The 20,035-nt window shown below is 39.4% G+C and overlaps 1 protein-coding gene across 9 annotated transcripts in view; it reads right to left on the reverse strand.

Annotated features, from left to right (window-relative positions):
- DOCK7 (dedicator of cytokinesis 7) overlaps positions 1–20,035 on the reverse strand; it is a 614,518-nt gene that overhangs the window by 124,423 nt on the left and 470,060 nt on the right. For all 9 annotated transcript variants that reach the window (XM_042462522.1, XM_042462521.1, XM_042462520.1 and 6 more), the window contains exons 2-4: positions 13,264–13,369; positions 1,351–1,526; positions 31–99 (exon numbers count right to left, since the gene is read on the reverse strand). In XM_042462522.1, the coding sequence (XP_042318456.1) occupies positions 31–99; positions 1,351–1,526; positions 13,264–13,369 (351 nt within the window). The remainder of the gene's footprint in view (positions 1–30; positions 100–1,350; positions 1,527–13,263; positions 13,370–20,035) is intronic.

The raw sequence follows: 20,035 nt of genomic DNA on the forward strand, positions 1-20,035 counted from the left end.
TTTATTTCTATATGGAGAAACATAACTTACTTTCTGTTCACAATGGCCCAATCTTCTGTATAACTTCTTACACAATCCCTCACATGTGGGTCCATTTCGCTATAGATAAGAAAAGAGGAAATTTGTATGATTTCTACAAAGTACAAAAATACATTTTTTCAGCTGAAATAACAATCATTCAATATTATATTAATATATACCACTGACATTCTGTGATCATGTATGTTCCTAGTTATCTCTAGATACTATAGGGTTCCCTTTTCTCTTAATTCAAAGAAAAAGTCTTCCATTCATTGCATGAAATTGAGTAACAACCCATCAGTGAGTTTATTTTTAGGCCTAAACAACATGGCTTGCTGTCTTCCCATTTAAATCTGGTACTGTCTGAGGAAAAGGAATCACTTAGTTAGATCCCTGAGGGGTAGCAATACTGAGATAGAAGGTAACCCATCCTAACTGATTCACATAGACAACATTTCCTTTTAAACATTCTTCTTCCTTCCTTCTCCCTTCTCCAAAAACTCCCTCTTGTTATGCTCCCGCACCCTCATGTGCTATAGGTCTTCATACTATAGGTCTTCTGCTTTTTACCTCGATAGTCAATCCACTATTTATTTTCCTTGTTATCTCAGCCAAAAATTTCAAAGGTGCAGTTCCCTTTTCTGCCACAACCCCTTTCTCTCTTCCTTTTAAATCTTGTACCTCCTTTTTTCCCCAAGGTGCCTTGGGTCAAGTCTACATGGGCCGGAATACTTTAACAGTAGCCCAGAGTAGTTTGACCCCAAAACTGCCCCAAAGTACTCCAGGCACTCTGGAGCAACACTAGGCAGCTTGGTGTTCAGATGGGTGTCCCACTGTGTAGCCTGCCACCACCAGTGTGGATCACTCCCCTTGAAGCCAAAAACAAGGCTTCCTGCATTGACCACATGGCTGGGCTTCTTGTTTTGACCTCAGAGGGAGCAAATCATGCTGGCAGCGGTATGCAGCACAGTTGGATGCACTGTAAACAACTGCCTGATGTTGCTCCAACAGGCCATGGATTATCGGGAAAGATCCAGAGCAAAAGGTCTCCATTATAATTGTGATATAATGCAGGTTAAAATGGCCATAGATCATCAGGGCAGTTTACACCAGAAGCAGGGTTTGAGCCTGTGTCATCTGGACTGATCATCATGAAAATGGAGGAAGGAGTATTACTGGGCACATGCAGATACAGCCTTGGTCTCAGTGTACTGCTGTGAGTGTGAAAAGAATAAAAAAATATATGAAAAGACAAGATCCAGTTCTTTCAGCAGGGTCAGCTGGGCTGTCTCCTGAACATATTTGCACGTGTTTCTATTTATCCCTTACCTCTCTTCAGGTACAGCTGATACGAGGGTTCTGCACTCCCTGGGACTGTAAATAACTTCAATATCATCAGATGGGAATTCAAGCAAATCTCTCAAAGGACCGGAATCCACTGCAAGTGGGTGTGCAAAAAGGTAATCTTCCATATCCACTGGATCCACGGGCTCAGTAAGGGGCACCTATTTTAAACAAAACAAAACCACAAAAGAATAGGCAATTTTTTAAAAATTTATTAGATAAAAAGATGCATATGTAATCTTCCCTACTGCATATCTGTCATTCCTGACACCTATAACAGCAATCCAGAGGGATTGCCAATCCACTTAATTATTAATATGTGCATGCCAAAATCAGGAAAGACACATCTAGATGAAAGCTCCCCATGCTAAAGCACATGAGAGAAAAACAGGTTTCTTACCTGCCCCAACACAGCAAGTCAGCCTCGTATTTAGACCATTAGATCTTGGAAGTCATGCAAAACACATTGCTTGGGGGCATTGTGAGGGGTCAACAAAACATTTTAGAAAAATAACATACCTGCCAAATACCCAAACCATTAACAACAAAAACATTACTGGCAGAAAGGTTCTTTTTGAGAAGCTCTTGGACATATTTTGCATTTCTAAGTGCCAGAAACAGTTAGAAAGTAATATGCTATTAAAATGTAACTCAAGACATAACTAAAAACATAACTCAGGTAATGCTAACATCAATACATTAGCTTTTGCAAAACTCTGGCACAGCCCAGACCTTGCTACTCTCAATAATCCCCACCACCACCATCATCAACGTGTATTCCCTACCATATACCGTGTCAACATGATTAAATTAAAATCCTAGACCTGGTACGAATGTAACTGATACAGCAGCATGGCTTAATCTGTGTAGACCAGACCTAATCAATTTCTGGGAGGAGAACCATATGTGAGTCCCTGTAAAAACTGCTTCACCATGGAATAAAGGCAAGATATATGTGTAATAAGTTTCCAAAAATTAAAAGGTTAATTGCATTAATGCTCAATAATGGCATGTGGCACCCTAAGAGCTTTTACATTGACATCCTTAGAATAAGGATAGGCAACTTCCTAGAGCAGTGATGGTGAACCTTTTAGGGGCCAAGTGCCCAAACAAAAAGGTCTGCTGGCACCAAGTGTTACCCAGTGATGGGGGCGGGACTTTCACCCTATGGAGGGTGGGATTTCTGCCCTCCAGAGGGCTGGACTTCCAGGGCAGGACTTCTTCCCCCGCCCTCTCGGGCCTTCAGCTGCCTCTCCCAAAATAGTTGAAGACCCAGGAGGGGAAGAAGAAGATGAACAGGTGCACGCCTCTTCCTCCTCTTCCACATGTGCTGCCCTCCGTCTCCAGCTACCTCTGGAGAGGCAACCAGAGGCCAGGAAGGGTCAGGAAGGATGAGGAACTGGAGGCCAGGGAAGGTCCCCCACACCATTCCCAGGTTCCAGCTGTATCTGGAGAGGCAAGTGAACGCTGGGAAGAAGGAAGAACAGGTGCACACTCCTCCCCCCCATACCATTCCCAGCCTCTAGCTGCCTCCAGAGAGGCAACAGGAAGTTGGGAAGGGTCAGAAAGGAGCAGGAACAGGCATGCTCCTCTTACTCTTCCTTCCCCCAAGCCATTCACCTGAAGAGGCAACCAGAGGCCAGGAAGGGTCAGGAAGAAGGAGGAACACCCTCTTCCTCCTCCTCTCCCACATTGTGCCCGGCCTTCAACTGTTTCCAGAGTGGCAACTAGAGGCCAGGAAGGGTCAGGAAGGAGGAGGAACAGGCGCACACCTCTTTCTCCTTCTTCCCTTGTGCCGTTCCCGGTCTTCAGCTGCCTTCAGAGAGGCAACTGGTGGCTGGGAAGGGTCGGGAAGGAGGAGGAACAGGCATGCGCCTTTTCCTCTTCCTTCCGCATAACACCCCGGCCTTCAGCTGCCTCCGAAAAAGCAAATTGAGGCCAGGGATGGTCGGGAAGGAGGAGGAACAGGCATGTGCCTCTTCTTCTTCCTCTCCCCACCATGTGCCAGGGGAAATGGTATCACATCCCATCTCTGGCATGCATACCATAGGTTTGCCATCATGGCCCTAGAGTCAGGGGACTGCATTAGCCTCTCATTAACAAATAAGGGTTTTATCTACTATTACGACTGCTGAAAACTTACCACTGTTGTTTCTGCCAGCTCAAATTACCAGTAATTCTGCTGGGAAACAAGCTGCACAAGGAAATCTACTACTGTGCACTATTACCAATTTTTTTTTTTTTTTTTTTTTTTGTATACTGAATTGTGGTAGCATGGTTATAATTTAGACTTTTATTTAGGCTCAAGAGCTGAAATGAGAGCAAAGAATTGTTATTCCAAGCCATGTCAAATGTTCTGTTTTGGAATGTAAACAACTCTGAATGGCTCCAGATTTGAATTTTTAACCCAAATAAGAGCAAGTACTGTATAAACAGTTTGGGGATAGTGAAACACAACATATAGATAAACAACTGATTGATGTGAGATAGAGACATATGCTAGGATATGTAATAAATATACAGGGATGTAAATGTCTAATTCAATGTAACCAATGACAATGTGAACATGTACAGTATAGTAAAACTGACTCACTGAGTTGTCCAATGGTACTTATCATTTTTAAACACTATGTTCCACATGTTCTCATGGTATGGGATACAACAGAGCTGGATAACTGATTTTCTGGAGGCTTTGGACCATATCTCCTTACGACTAGTTGTGCTGACTTGGGCTTCTGGGAATTGACATGAACAACATGACCATTAATGGGATTGATGGCTAAATATGAGCCAGCCACTTTCCAGACATAACAGACATATTTTATAATTTTTCAGCCTTTGAATTCAGTCTCCCTGGACTGTTTACATATTCAGACTAATAATGAATGTATCAGGGGCTGGATAGAATAATGTGAGGCAAGGTAGTCATCAACATGTGCAAAATCATTTCTATCTGGAAAGTATGACATAACAGAGACAGAAGAATAAGATTTCTGTTCTAGATAAATAGGATATGTAGTTTTTCTTCCCTCTTCAAGTAATGTATTTCTTCTGCTGAATGAACTACCAACACACCAGGGACTTCATTCTGAGAAGCAAAGTCAATGAAGGCCACAGAAGCTCAGTAACTTCCAGCCTCTGTTAAGGCATCCCAATTTCATGCCTACACCTTTTCAGTTGACTATCATAGTATGAAGATGTAAACAAACATAAATGTCAAGCCTAGAAGCCAACATTGGCCTCGCCATCTGTGCAGCCCGAAATATTACCTACCACCTGAGTAAACAGGCAAAACATAAATTCATGGTTATGAAGAGGAACTAGTTTGTGTCAGCTTATTGGCAGATGAAAGACAAACGCATTATTTTAAACTCTGGCTTTTTATGGAGGAAAGGCGGGGAAAGAGAGTTTTGGAAGGTCAACCTATCTTTTTTCTGGCTAGAAACATCATTACAAGGGATTTCTTGGCACCATCCCTCTGGTGAAAAGGTTGCCAGATTCTATTAAGAAAACAATATTTAGACCTTTCCTCAATAAGCCATAGCAGGCCATGGGATATTGTGCCACTTAAGCTTTGAAGTTATCCTTCAAATGACACCGATAAGAAAGGTTAAGATTAACTGGGCAAATATTTTACTATTTTAGTTTAGGTTGTTTTGTTTTTAAAAGTTCACTGAAAAGCTGAATATGTGGTTCACTAAAAAGTTGAATATGTTGTCTAATGCACAACAGACAACAATGCTCTCAAGCAAACTAGAGAGAAGTAGAAAGCTAAGCTGATTCCATTTTTACATCTGTCAACAGTTTCTCTGGCAAAGGGTTCTGGGAAGAGCGATTTCCTCTAGTTTTATATTCATCTCCGGATAATGGTTTTCTAGAATCTGGGGGATTTAAGGGTAAACATGCTTTATAAATGTTCCTAGGATTTTCTAGTACTTTCTTATTTTGGCTCTTTCGCTTAAGTTCCTTCCTTGAGTTATTTTCATCACATAATGTAATAGATATTTTGTGGGGTGTACTAGCTTTATCAATCCCAGGTGGCATGTTTTGCTCCTTGGTGGCCACAAAATTCATTTGTGAATGCAAATGTAAATTTACCAATGTGGTTAAGAGGTTATTACATTCAGCTAGGAATTTTTTAACTGTTGTTAAGTCATCCAATAATGTAGGCATAAAGTCGCCTATTGCTTCATTTTCACTTAAAGGCCCATTTTTACATCTCTTCCTGTTCTACCTTAATGATCTATTCATACCAACACACAGTCGCAGGAAAATCTTACATATCCTGACCTATGTTTGTCTTCTAATAAACCAGTGTGTCTACTGCTACACATACAGATGTTAGTGTTTAGCATCCCACCACAAATATTTGTTTGTGAAGGCATGTTGAAATCTGACCTCTTTATGTGGTTACATATGCACACACCCATCCCAGCTTCATAGAGGCTGGACAGCCATCTCTCGAGGGTGCTTTGATTGTGAGTTCCTGCATGGCAGGGGTTTGGACTGGATTGCCCTTGTGGTCTCTTCCAGCTCTATGATTCTATGATTCACACTGGAGCCAGAATAACCTATATGTTTAAGACCATCCTACCACCACCCCCAAATGTGAACTCAAACAGAAAACTCTTTCACTCTAGTTTTGCTCCTTAAAACATCTTCCCTCTTTGTTGTTATACGCCTTCAAGTCATTTCCAACTTATGGTGACCCTAAGGCAAATCTATCACAGGGTCTTCTGAGGCTGAGAGTATGTGACATGTCCAAGGTCACCCAGTGAATTTCTATGGTCAAGCAGGGAAATGTACGCTGATCTCCAGAGTTGTAGTCCAATGCTCAAACCACTACATAACGCTGGCTCTCACCTTTCTTCTACTCTCTTTTTCATGAGTTCCTCTTTCCTTATGAGGTCTCCCCATTCTTTCGTCTTATTCCCAACCTGGTATCAAGATCTTGCTGAAATAGCACAGAAATGTATCTAATAACTAGAACGGTAGATTTTTGCAATCCCTAGGTGGCACATCAAGAATTTTCTATCCCCATCCAAAATTATGACAGTAAGACCTAAGGACAGATTGGCAATGACACACTGCAATAATTGGCATTCCTTAGAATGAATTACTTTGAAGAATATTAGAGAATTAGCTTTTTTTAAAATTTCCCTACCCCGCCATGCCAAAACACAATGCAAGGTGGTACAGATGAATTAATTGCACACTATTAAATGCACACTATTAAAATATATGAATTCCAAAAAGCAGACCTTGATTTTGCCATTTTATACAAAGAACATCATTTTACTATGCCAATGTTATTAAATGGGACTTCAACATCCATGGATTTTGGTATCCAAGTAGGATACAAGGAGGGGTTGCCTCAGCCAGTATCAATGGCCCACTGTACTTCCTTTTAAAATAATGCTAACATGCAACGTTTTTCAGTCATATTGCTTTGCTAGACCCTAGACATTAAACTGGGCAGTATGAAATGGTTTCTGTACATTATAGGTAATAAAAAAAACCCAACCACAGTGTTATTTTAAAGGCTATAAAGAGTAAGGAATATTTTATTTTGCAAGTCAGACTTTAGTTGGTCCTTTTTTCCTGGAAAGGTTAATTTCACTGTCAAAAATTCAGGTATACCATTTCTTGGAAGAACCCAGAGTTTGGAAAAGTTACTTTTTTAGATGTCTATTTCTAGAATCTCCCCCAGCCAGCATGGACAGTACCAGTTCCACAAACAAAGGCTGAATTTAATGGCATCTGTATGTATAGCTGTATTTGGGTAACTGAGAAAATGTACACTATTCTACATCAGATTCACAGCCACAAGAAAGGGACTATTCATGACTGGTCATCACAATAAATAAATATTTGGTCGTCTTTAATAATTCACATTTCTTGTAAGAGGATCTTCAGCCTAAAGATATACATACCTCACATCCATATAAATGTGTTCTGAGACCTTAACTAAAGTAAGATACCAGTTTGATAGATTGGGTTTATATAAGCTATTATCCTTCAGCCTAGCTCTGTTGGTGAGTGTGCACGAGAGGAGTTAAGGTTGTCAGAGCTTGCATGGTAAAACCTTGTCTCAAATGTTTATAACCGGACTATTACAAGGACACTCAAGCGTTTTGTCTTTAAGGCTCTGTTATTCTTCACTGTTATGTTCCCTTACTAACTTGAAAATAAAACTCCACTTCCTATCGACTTTGTCCTTCCCTGGATGTCAAACACAGTATTTTGCTGTAGTTTAGTGCTTCTCTCAGCTCGCCAATTCTTGTTTCTATTTACTCTCGTACCTGTATCCCTGCAATACAACATGAGCAATGTGTTAGCTAAGCATGTCTATCTGTTATTCCATCCATACAACACTGTTGTATTTCCTAGTGCCAGTTCATTTTTAAAGTGTCATGGAATGTGATGCACAAGCTATTTTGTCAAGATAGGACCAAATACGCTGCAGCTGAAGGCAAAAGCGGAAGGGGGGGGGAGCCTAGTCCATTGTCCTTTGTTCTCAAGTGCTCTGATCTGGCCATGAAAGAAATGTTCATCATAATTCAATTGATTTATCCATGCCTAATTAAGAGTACACTAGGTCCTCCAAATCCAAGGATTCAAGCATTCACAGCTTTAAAACATTAAAAAAAATATGAATTCTAAAAATTAACTTTGATTTTGCCATTTTATGTAAGGGACACATTTTTACTATGCCATTTTGTTTCATGTGAAATGAGCATCCACGGAATTTGGCATCCATTGGGTCCTGGAACCAAACCCAGTGGATACCATGGGTCTACTGTACTACTATAATGCAAATGTTCAAAGTCTTTCTCAGCCCTGTAATCAGCAGTCCTTGAACTAGATATACCAAGAACTGAAGATATAATAGTGAAATGTGTACTGATGTATGTACAAGCACAATAGACCTTTGCTGAGACTGAAACAAAAGAGAATCAGAAAGGGGAAGTCCTTCTATTTAATCATGGTTTTCAAAGCCTTGAAGACATGTTAAGTTCTCTATAAAAGAACAACAGCAAACATGCCAGTCAATGTGAAAGAATGGCAATGGATGTTTGACCTACTTGGCTCAATCAATAAGACTGCATTTTTACTATCAAGCAAAACAGCAGGGGAAAGGAGAATCTAAGGCATTAAATAAATCAGATCAAAGTCTGTTCTGTTATATTCAAAGAAGGATAAGATCCTTGAGCAGTCTAGACAGACAGTAAAGTTAACCCTGTAGCCACTCGCTAGTCTCAACAGTAACAACAATAGCTGCTCAATAAGATTATCTGTACCTGCTCAATAAGATGATCTACCAAGTCCTTTCTTGAGAAAGACACTGGCTTGTAACATCTGCAGAGCAGATATAAACTCTAGAAATAAAGCTTCTGCTGGCACTGGCTGGTTTGTAATGGGAAAAGATGTGCGCTTTAAATATCCCTGGTGAACAATAGTTAAAGACACAAGAGTTAGCACCCAGAAATGGGTAATCCCTAAGATCATTTCCCCTCTACATCAACACTTGCAATTCACGAAATGGTAACATGGGGGATTAGTTGTTGTTTTGTGCTTTCACAGGACAAAATCCTAAAAGCCACTTCTGATATGCAGGAGAACACCCTGGATGTAGTGAAGTTTCATGCTACTTTCATAAGTAGTACTAACAGCACTTTGTGCCTCTGTCATTCAAAAATAAAAACAGGGAAACAAGTAAAAGCAAATTTTAATTTGGCATTTTCAGTAAGGAGTTTCATTATCCATTCCCTCGCCTCCCCAGTTAATCTCCAGTCGAAATATAACCCAAAATGTCTTTAATATGTTGTCTCTGTTTACTTCATTGGAATATCAGTGTTCTCCTTTCAAGATAAAAAGCACAATGGTAGCCGACAGGATAACTGCAAGATCTCTTTGACAGCTTCCAAATATTTTTAGTAATCTTGCTCTCCCTAGGGTTGCCAAGTATTTTTATTGGTCCTATTCTTATGCTTTTAACCCTAGGTCTCCAAATTTGTATACAGATTTGCCTTTGCTTCCTCACAAACATATAGAAAATAGAAGCTAATATGAGGAATAAGAAAACAGGGGATTCTTTTGTTGATTTAGTACAGTTCCTTCTAGATAGTTTTGTTTACAGCAAAAATGAAAACAATACTGAAAGCATTCTGCTTTTGTTCTGTCTCAAAGAATTCTGCAAAGCTCACTACTATATTTTGCATTCGCTCTGCTATTTTCCTCATCCCATATTGTGTTGCATTTGAAGATAATGCTTAATCTTTCAAGATCCCACAGCACACCTCACATTACTAACAAATTTGCAAATAGTGTGCAAAGGGATCTTGTAGCCCCTTCAAGACTAAGGGGTTGTACAAACAGCCCCGAAGGGATGGCCTCCAGCCACCCCTTCTTCAGCCAGATCGGGGCTGCAGGAACCACATGTCACAACACCAATCCAGCCTTTTCAAGGTGCGAAAAGGAGCTGCAAAAAGCAGCTCCTTTTTGTGCCCTGAAAAGAGTGTCATAGCCACTGTGCCACAGGTATATGGTGCTCCTTCAGCGCTGTGTCATATGGACGCAGTGCCGGAGGAGTGCCATGGTGAGACGTAGCATCATGCGCCCTGGGAGCGTAGCCGGGGCCTGCGTTGTGGAGACACTATGCTCTAACTTCACCTCCTAGCCAGCCCAAAGTGCCGGTCTTTACAGGGCCTAACTGAAACAAAGAAGCTTTTAGCATGATCTTACTTACATCTTTGAAATCTGCAAATAGGTTTGCTAAGTTTTCATCCATCTACTCCAGCTTGGCCTTTTAAAGCAACATGATATGTAGACATTCACAATTGATAATATCTACCTCCATGGTGTGAAAAACTTGCGTTAAGGAGCCCTGGTGGTGCAGTGGTTAAATCCCTGTACTGTGGCCAGTCACTCAAAACCATAAGGTTGTAAGTTTCATATCAGCAAAAGGGCTCAAGCTCGACTCAGGCTTGCACCCTTCCGAGGTCGCTAAAATGAGTTCCAAGATTGTTGGGGGCAATTAGCTTACAGTTGTAAACTGCTTAGACACTGCTAATTTGGTATGAAGCGGTATGTAAATGAAGTTAATTCGGTATGAAGCGGTATATAAATGTTTATTATTTGTTTTGTTTGAGTTGCTGATTTCAGTTTATCAAGCTCCTGTTAAAATCACAGAAGCAAAACATGAAGATCCACAAACAAAAGCATTTCAGCAATTCATGGGTTTCCAAACCCACTTTTCCAGATGCTAAAACAGAATTCTATGTTTGAAGGATATTTGAAGACACCTGCAGGGAGATGAGACATTTTACTGTATGAACACATTTCAACTCCCAGAACTAGACCAAATTCTCCCTTGGCTCTAAAGCATAAATCTGAAGAAAACTAGAAAATGTTTTTTTAGGAGAATGCTAGAAGCAGAGTGTCTGCCAGGCAATAAGCTCATGCCTTGTGATTCTGTCCTCTCAGTGTCTATCTGTTAAAATTCCTGTCTAAACTCATAACAGACTTTTAGAGCTTAATTAGTTAATTTGTTCATGACAGATCACAGCAAGTCTTGCATTTACACAGGTTGATCTTGATGTCTGAGGCATCTCCTCCCTTCCAAATGTGCCTACAATTCCCAGAATCCCTCAGCTAGTTATGCTAGCTGGCTGCTTTTAGTAATGCAGCCTAACATATGTGGAAAGCATCAGATTAAGGAAAGTTAGTCTAAGGGATGCAATTGTTATCTGGCCTGCAGCTTTATGCAGCTAGGACCCAGTGCCTCATACAGTCAACTGATCTTTTCTTTGCCAGTATAGCTGGCAGAACTATACTGGGGATGTGAGGGGGTGATGTCTTATAGAGAGGATGAATTCTAACTAGTTCTCTTGATAAATCTTGCTTTAATTCTAATACCCCACTGGGCAATGGCAAACGTTCCAAGAAATGTCTCAGAAATGAAAGGAAAGTGTAAGAGTCATTGACCTTTTCATATTTAAATGAAGTAAGGTTTAACAAATGCACTAGCTTTTTATTTAATTTCAACCTGACTTTTACATTACCTGTCAGGTGATTTGCAGTCTATCATTTCATTATACATGATCAGGTCATTCATTCAAGTTACTGCCTTGTCTTAAGATTGCGAGAACTTAGCATGAACACACAACATTTCTCCTAGCATCTGAATGTATTCATTGTACACAGGAAGCTGGTAGCAACCCATAACAATTACACTGCAGCTGTCCCAGCAACTTCAGTGGGAATACTTTTAAGTGCAAGTATTCAAAATGGGAAGCATAACCTAGAACTTATTGGGATCAGTTTAACATCACTTCTCAGCTCTCCTAAATTTTCCTTAGCTTTTTTCAGCAAGAAATGTCAGGAGTACAGAGACTATCTCCCTTTGTTAAATTTTTAGACAGGTGTAGAAATACTGCAAATGCCTGAGCACACCTGCAAGGTAGCCATTGAAAGTGCTGCAGTTCTAGAGATTAGCACAGTTATCTTGAATATGCAGCTAATTCTAACAAATCTAATGGTGTATCCCTAGAAGGTTGAGACTGACAACCAATCTTGTTTCATCTGGATTTAACACAGAACAGTTTGAAGAATGAGCTGTCTGTCGTGACCTTTTAAATTAATAATATCTAACAGACATAGACTTATTGTATAATCCTTATAAACATAACTGCACAATTGAATGTTGTTTTCAGTTTCTCAAACCACAGGTATTCCTCCTGAGTTTTAGTGGAGACTGGTATTATACATTGTGGTTTCTCATTTTGTAATCATAAAAACTAACCTAGAGTTTGGAAATATCATTGGTAACTACTAACACTTTAATGTTAACCTTCACCATATGAAAACCAATGCACTAACAGTAATATTGCTTGCAGCTCATAAATAATGAGTAACCTAACATATTATCAATTTATTTGAAATGTAGAATCTTACTCCTGCCATACAATTCCACCGTACTTCCAACTGCTGAAAATTTTTATTTGTCTTTATTTTTTAAACAAACCTAAAATTTCAGCAGGTGGCTTCTGTAAAAGATATCTATAACCTGAAATGGCTGGTTCTCATTTCAGATTTTGAAAATGGCTATCAGTTTATTTCTGGGCACAAGTTAAAATGTTGGTTATGATCTATGAACCCCTATACAGCTCAGGTCCAGGTTATTTGAAGAACAGTAACCTTCAGATGACCCTGCCTGAGTTTTGAGATCTTCAGGGAAGGTTTTCCTTTCTGTTCCACCACCCTCACAGGTGCATCTGATGGGAACACAGGAAAGACTCTTCTTAGTGGCTGCTCCCAGCACTTGAAACTCCTTTCCTAAAGAGTTGAGAGTGGCACCCTCCTTGTTATTTTCCTGTAGGCTGACAAAGGCCTTTTTACTACAGTAGGCTTTCAAGGGCTGATTGCTCAAGGAGAAGGGGCCTTTCAAAATGTGCTTTATTATTTGTACTTGTTTTTGTTTTTATTGGCCCTGTTTTACATTTATTTTAATTCTGTTTTTAACTTTTGTATGATGTGCATTTTTAGGTTATCAATTTTAACTTTAGTAAACTTTTGTAAGAGTCACTGACTACTATATTTATATTACATTTATAATAGTAATAATACTAAGAAGATAACAGTAGAAGTAGTAAGAAAATTATGTCCTTCTAAAATACTTAGAAGAGGTTTGAAATCCTTTTTTGGTTACTATTTCAAAGTGGCATGCTCTCATTTTTCTCATCTGAATCTTAGTAGGAGATTCAAATTAAATTATATTAAGGTATTTTGGATATGCAATCTATGAACTACTTGATTTTAAACTTAGAAAAGTAACCTTTAAAATTTGTGATCCGCCATAACTCGTCTTATTTTTAAATATATATTTAAAATACTTACAGCCGTATGATGAGAAATGCTGCCACCGATATTAAGGTTCTTGAGAAGCTGTGGTGATCCCCCATACTGCCCTGAAATCTGCTTCCGAACTTCGGCAGCAACCGTTCTAGAAAAAGAAAGTTCGATTACTCAGCTATATGATATGCCTGCTGCTTTTACTGATGGAGTAAGAAAAAAATGAAACAGAAACATGAGATGCAATGGAACTCCATCCAGAATATATAGTCTCACTGAGTTCAGTTGGCTTACGCACGTATTTGTTTCTATAGATGAACTCAATATGAAAACTCTATTATATTTAAAATGTGTTAATGTCATAGATTTTAAACATTCATGAAGTAATGAGCACACCAATAGTAGTAATGATGGGAGATGCACTCCAACAACATCTAGAAGCCCCTATGATTTTCATCCTTGATCTACAGGAACCTATCTCAGACCCTAACAAATCTGGCATGGAGTGAAAAAGACAACAGAGGAGGATAGAGGTCAGAAATTCAGAGGAGTCATAGAAAGTCTCTTAAGCTATCAAGGAAGTTCAGCAGTTATTGAACTATTAAATGTCTTCCAACTTTTTCATTTGCTCCCACGATTCATAAATTCTGCTGCTTTAGTAACCTAAGTATTGTCTTTCATCAGCAATACAAGTACAGTATAGTGAATCCCTTTTGCTTAAGGAATGAATATCTGTACACTGCTGAGAAATGTTGCAAATACTGTATATAACCTTGAAAATAGTCTAGAAACATTTATTAATTCATTAAAATATTTCTTTCCCATCTTATATTCAAAAACTTGAGGGTGGAGTATAAACAATAAAAACAGTTTTAAAACAATGTAAACAATTTACAATTTACAACAGTTCAAAATAATCAAAATAAATGATACAATGGAACCAACAAAAAAGACCAAGATGTGATTCACTAAGCCTCCAATGGGTGAATAGCCATGTTTTAACTTGATGTCTGAGTTCAAAGTCAGTAGCTTTGTATTAGGATACAACAGCCATGAAGGCCCTCTCCCAATATTGGATCACGCTGAGGCACTAAGGAGAACACCCATCAGCAGATGTTAATGTTCAGGCAGTGAACATTATGTAATGATCAAACACAGGCTGTTGAAGGCAGTCTCCTAAATGAGTATCCTTATCAAATATTTTAGCCCTAACCTTTAAATTGTCTAACTAGGCAAAGCAGGAGAAAACAAAAGCATATCTCAAAAGGATTATATATGTGTCCATAAAATTCTTGCAGTGCATTTCCAAACCAGCTGTGCTTTAAATCTTAATAATCAGCATACATACTACCACAGTTTGATAGCCTCTTCAGAGTCTATCAGATGTTGGAGAAGTGGTATTAAAGCCTTTAAAGCATGAAATTGACAACACCTTTCATAACCCAGATCATCAAAGAAGCTAGCAACTGGGAGGGGGATATACTAAGCCAACAATGGACACAGGTTTTTGCCAAGAAGGGCAGAGTAGGCGTGTGGGATGAAAAGGATAAGAAAAACAAATGTGATCAACACCAGAATGCAATGTCACTCTATTAAAATGACTGGTAGTAGATTTGAGAAAACAAATGAGCGTACATTTTATACAGAGTATATATAAATTTGTGAAATTCACTGTTCCAGAATGCATAGCTCCCATCAGATGAGATCACTTTAAAGGAGGAATCTGACAAATTCATAAAAGCAGCTGAGGTGTAATATACAGAGACGAAGCTAGGAATTGGGAATTCTCCAGTTCAAATTTTGTCTCTGCCGTCAACATACTCAGTGCCTTTTGGCTTTTAGCTCAAATCTTGCCATCTGCTATATTGTGGAGTGAGGGGAGAATAATAATTGGAGCTTGTAAACATTTTTCTTTTAAAGTATAGCTCATCAAATCCTCCAGCTATTAAGTTCAGATGCCATGCTGGTTGAGGGATTGTGGGAACTGTACCCAAAAAAGTCATGTTTCCAAACATTAATATTGGTTCTTTACCAGTTTGTTGTAAGAATTTTGACTAAGGAACATTTGAAAATGTTAGGATATATTTACTTATTTGTAACTACAGGCGGACCAACAGTTTCTATGAAAGTTCTGGCTATAAATTGATTGTATAAACTGAGCATACATATGCACACTATATAAGTAATAATAGCTTGATACAACTTTAATCAACATGGTGCTATCCTAAGAAATACTCGGGCTTGCAGTTTAGTGAAGTACTTAGATTTCTTTGCTAGAAATGCTAGTGCTCTGCCAAAACTACAAAAACTAGGACTGTGTAGCAGAAAGGATTCTAATTATCTCACCAAACTAGAAATCCTAGAATTCCAGAGGATAGAGTTATGACAGATAAAAGTGTTATCAAAATGCTGTATCTATGGCCTGTTACAGACTGCCAATATAAAGCTGCTTCGAGTCTCTTTGGAGGTTTGCTATTTAAATGATGCATGGGTCCTAAGAGTCTGGAGGTCGCGCCAAAACCACACTCCATTCCTAAGCACTGGAGTGCAGCTTTGGTGCAGCTTCCGGATTCTTAGGATGCATGCATCATTTAAACAGCATACCTCCAAAGAGACCCGAAGCAGCTTTATTTTGGCAGTCTGTAACAGGCCTATGTGACGTAAATATATTACTTCGCTCTTTGTGCATTTCAGCCCTGGAATAAAAGGTGGTGATACAAGAAACCACTTTCTTCTATATTATTCCTTGATTTTATAAATCTACGTATGCTGCTTGGAAACAACTCCTGACAAAGTCAATAAGACATATCCATGAATGCACGTACTGAAGTGCAAGAACTTTCATATGTAATACTGAGCCTTTATGCCAAACAGCAAACTTTGATGGCCTTATCTAATCCTCATGTGACTCCCTGAAACTCTTCAAGCAATTAGATCTATTTTTCAAGCTAAAATTCCACTCACCAGAGAAACTACACAGAGATAGGAAACGAATCAAACTCCTTAATATGAATACCCAGTGCTTATGATAATCTGGAAGATGAAAAACAAAAACACTGCACATCACAGTCCGAGAAAAGGAAATTTTGCAAGAATCAGTCTGTTGTTGTTGTTGTGGTGTGCGTCTTCAGGTTGTTTCCAACTTATGGAAACCCTAAGTGAACCTATCATGGGGTTGTCTTGGCAAGATCTGTTCAGAGATTTGGCATTGCCTTCCCCTGAGGCTAAGAAAGTGTGACTTGCCTAAGATCATCCAGTGGGTTTTATGGCTGAGCAAGGAGCATTTTCTGCCTTTTCATAAAACAAGGTTATAGTTTATAACCCAAAGTGTGTGGCCATGTCTGCACGGGCGAAATAACACATTCTTCCCATCTCCTCACAGTAATCAGTCCAGATAACATAGGGCCCAGTCCCCTATTCTGACTATGAATGGCCAGTTCAGCACCAAACCTGCATTATACCACACTTAAAATGGATTTTAAAAACTCACTTTTTACTCCAGATCTTCCCAGAACATCTGGAGCCTGCTGGAACAATGCTGGGTGGCTATTTGCAATACATCCCGCTGTGCCATTCAGCACTGCTGCCCCAGCACAATTCACTACCTCTGAAGTCTAAACAAGGTGCCCAGCCATGTGATAGATGCTGGGCACCTCATTTTTGGTCTCAGAGGAAGCGACTCACACCAACAACAGCAGGCAGCACAGTGGGATGTGCAGCTGCCTGACATTGCTCTGAAGTGCTCAAGTAACAGTGTGAGTTTGGGGCAGTTTCGGGGCCAGAGCTTTCTGGGCTGCTCTGGGAGTATTCTGGAACTATGCAGATGCAGCCTGAATGTGTGCAGAAAACATTCGCTAATCAGACCTGTGTATAAAACCATCATAAAGCTCCACTAAAAAATCAAGAGCAAAAATCAGTGGAATGCCATTCTACATGAACTTGAAAAGACTCAGTGCAAGTCCTGCCTTCCTTGACCTTGGGCTGATCACTCTCTTTCAACCTGACCTACTTCAAAGGCCTGTTGTGAAGATAGAAGTCATGCAGGCTGCTTTGAGCACACTGCGGGGGAAGTTGCTATACATATATAACTATTAAATTATTTACAAAAGTTCATCACTAGAATTCTCACTGATCAAAGCACCACCAAAAGACTATGATGGTCTGCAGATTAAGGGTTTTCAGAGTTGCAATCTTTGTTCCAGTTTTCAGGAACTACAGTACCCTTTTCATTTTTAAGAACTTATTTCTTTTCTTTGTATGTGGATCCCAATTTCTTTGAACAATCTGTCATACTGGTTACTGTGCTCAGTTAGGTCATTGATGTTTCCAGACCATTTAGTTCAGACCTGTACAGTTTATGACCCTCCAAGCCAAATGCAGGACACTTGCCATTTAAGGCAGTTCGGCAAGGCTTCTCCTCTTTCTGCAGCCCAGACACGTCAGCAAGACCAAGGAGAGGGACCACAATGTATGTCGAGTAGCTTGCATTTTGCTTAGTAGGTCACAATCTGGGCAAGCCTCATTAGTCATATAGTGCATTTCACCAGAAATTTGTTAATAGTGTCTTCCCTGACTTTAAAAAATAGGCCACACACTAACAAATGTAGTGGCATTTTTGATACTATGGGAAACATTTTCCACATCTACTTTTCCTCATGTAACCAACATGCCAGGCAATTCCGTAATTCAAAGGATTATCCGTGGAGAAGTAGCATCCAAGCATAACTGTGGCATAGTTATTCAAACACAAGCTCTAAAATCAACAAAAGGTATCCTCTTCAGTTCCACCTGCACATCATCTCATAACTTCTTACAGCTACCTGACAAAAATGGAAGAGCTACTAGACTGGACATGTTACACTTTTTTAAAACCACTTTCCAAAGTATTTGTGATGTGGAAAATTAGAGATGAGTACCTAAAACATGTACAAGTTTAATATTTTTATATTTGATAATAAAATTTCCAAAAATCTGAATGGCTTCATTTTGTAATTTCACACAGATATTAATCATCATAGAAAATAAAATGAAAACTTGTGGGCTACCACAACAAAAATAATATGAGTCAAACAGAACCCACCCCCCTGCACCAGTTTCTGGAAACAGACATGCAATTATGAGTAGATCCCCTTCCCAAAGCAATCCCACTATACACATCAAACTCAGATTCACACTCCATGGGACCTTTCACAATATATATACAGTAATTATAGCTCTATGATTCCACTTTTAATTGCTATGGTTCCACCCTATGGAATCCTGCAATTTGAAGATTGAGGAGGTGTATTTATAATTATCTGCCAAAGAACTCTAGTGTCTCACCAAACTAGAAACTTTAGGTTCCACAGGATGTTCCCATGGCAGTTAGAGTACAATAATAATCTTATATGTACTGTACAGTGTGGGAAACCCCTTGATACCACCATCAGAGCTTTCTTCATTCAGTCTGCTGACAGTCCTTCAGATGTTCCCATAGTAGTTAGAACAGAATCATAGTGCTATAAGTGTGTAGTGCGGAAGAGCCCCTGATAGATACACCACCAGGGCTTCCTTCATCCAGTCTGCTGATAGCCTTACAGCTATTCACAGTTCTGTTGTTTAGACTATGAGATCAACAGGAAGAGGGAAGAGTTTGGAACAATGACTCCTCAAATCCCATAACATTGCTACTTGGTTTTGTGTGTTGCGTACCTTCAAATCATTTCTGACTTATGGCAACCCCCTAAGGCCAACCTAGCCCAGGGTTTTCTTGGCAAGATTTGTTCAGAAGAGGTTTGCCATTGCCCAAAATATTTCTTTCCTATTCTCTGATAAGTAGGGAAAAAATCAACCATACCAGTCTCTTCGGCTCTTTCGATTCCCAAAACTACTGCTTCTTCTGCCTCTTTAAAACATAATGACAAAATATATGGGTATTCTAATAATTTTTAAAAACAAAATTCCCATTTGAATTGCTTCCAAGTACCAAAAGCAGGTGGGGTCAAGACAATGTGATCCATTATTTGATACCGATTTTGAAAATTACCCATTGCCTTTCTTCAGGGGCAGTCAGATTAATTTTTGAGCTTGTGACCAGAATTAGGTTCTTACAGTGAAAACCCTGGAAGAAAAAACTAAGCCCAGAGTCAATCTTACACACACCAAAAGAAGAAAACAGTGTGCCTTAAGAAGCACTTGGAGAATGTTCATGGAATGCATGGTCACTTGTTCTTGTGTGGTGTACATATTCATTTTTGACAATTCACTGCAAATAGAAAAGCCACTAGTTTCTCTTAAAATTGTTACCAGGATGAAACCACAAGCCATAGATCAGTGGTCCCCAAACTGTGCCCTTTAAGAGATTTTGGACTTCAGCTCCCAGAAGCCTCAGCCATGTTGATCACTAGTCAGGGATTGTGGGAGCTGAAGTCCAAAATCTCTTAAAGGGCACAGTTTGGGGACCACTGCCATAGACAGACAATCCTTCACCACTGAAAGCTGTTACTTCTAATATTGTCAAAGGATCAGAAAGCAGGCTTTAAAGATTGTACAGTGGACCCTTGTTATATGCTGGGGGTTTGGTTCCAAGATCCCCCATGTATAACAAAATCCCTTGTATGCTCAACTCCCATTAAATATAATGACAGAGAAAAATTGTGTCTCTTATAAAAAATGGAAAATCAAGGTTTGATACTTGAAATTTATACTTTTTTGGAACATTTTCAAACCATGGATGCTTGAATCCATGTATAAAAAATCCATGTATAAGAAGGGCTAACTGTACAAGATGGGGGGGGGGGGCCCACGGGTGGATAAAATATTTTACATTTGTATTTGT

This window comes from Sceloporus undulatus, chromosome 4 (genome assembly GCF_019175285.1).
Source record: "Sceloporus undulatus isolate JIND9_A2432 ecotype Alabama chromosome 4, SceUnd_v1.1, whole genome shotgun sequence".
Taxonomy (NCBI): Eukaryota; Metazoa; Chordata; class Lepidosauria; order Squamata; family Phrynosomatidae; genus Sceloporus; species Sceloporus undulatus.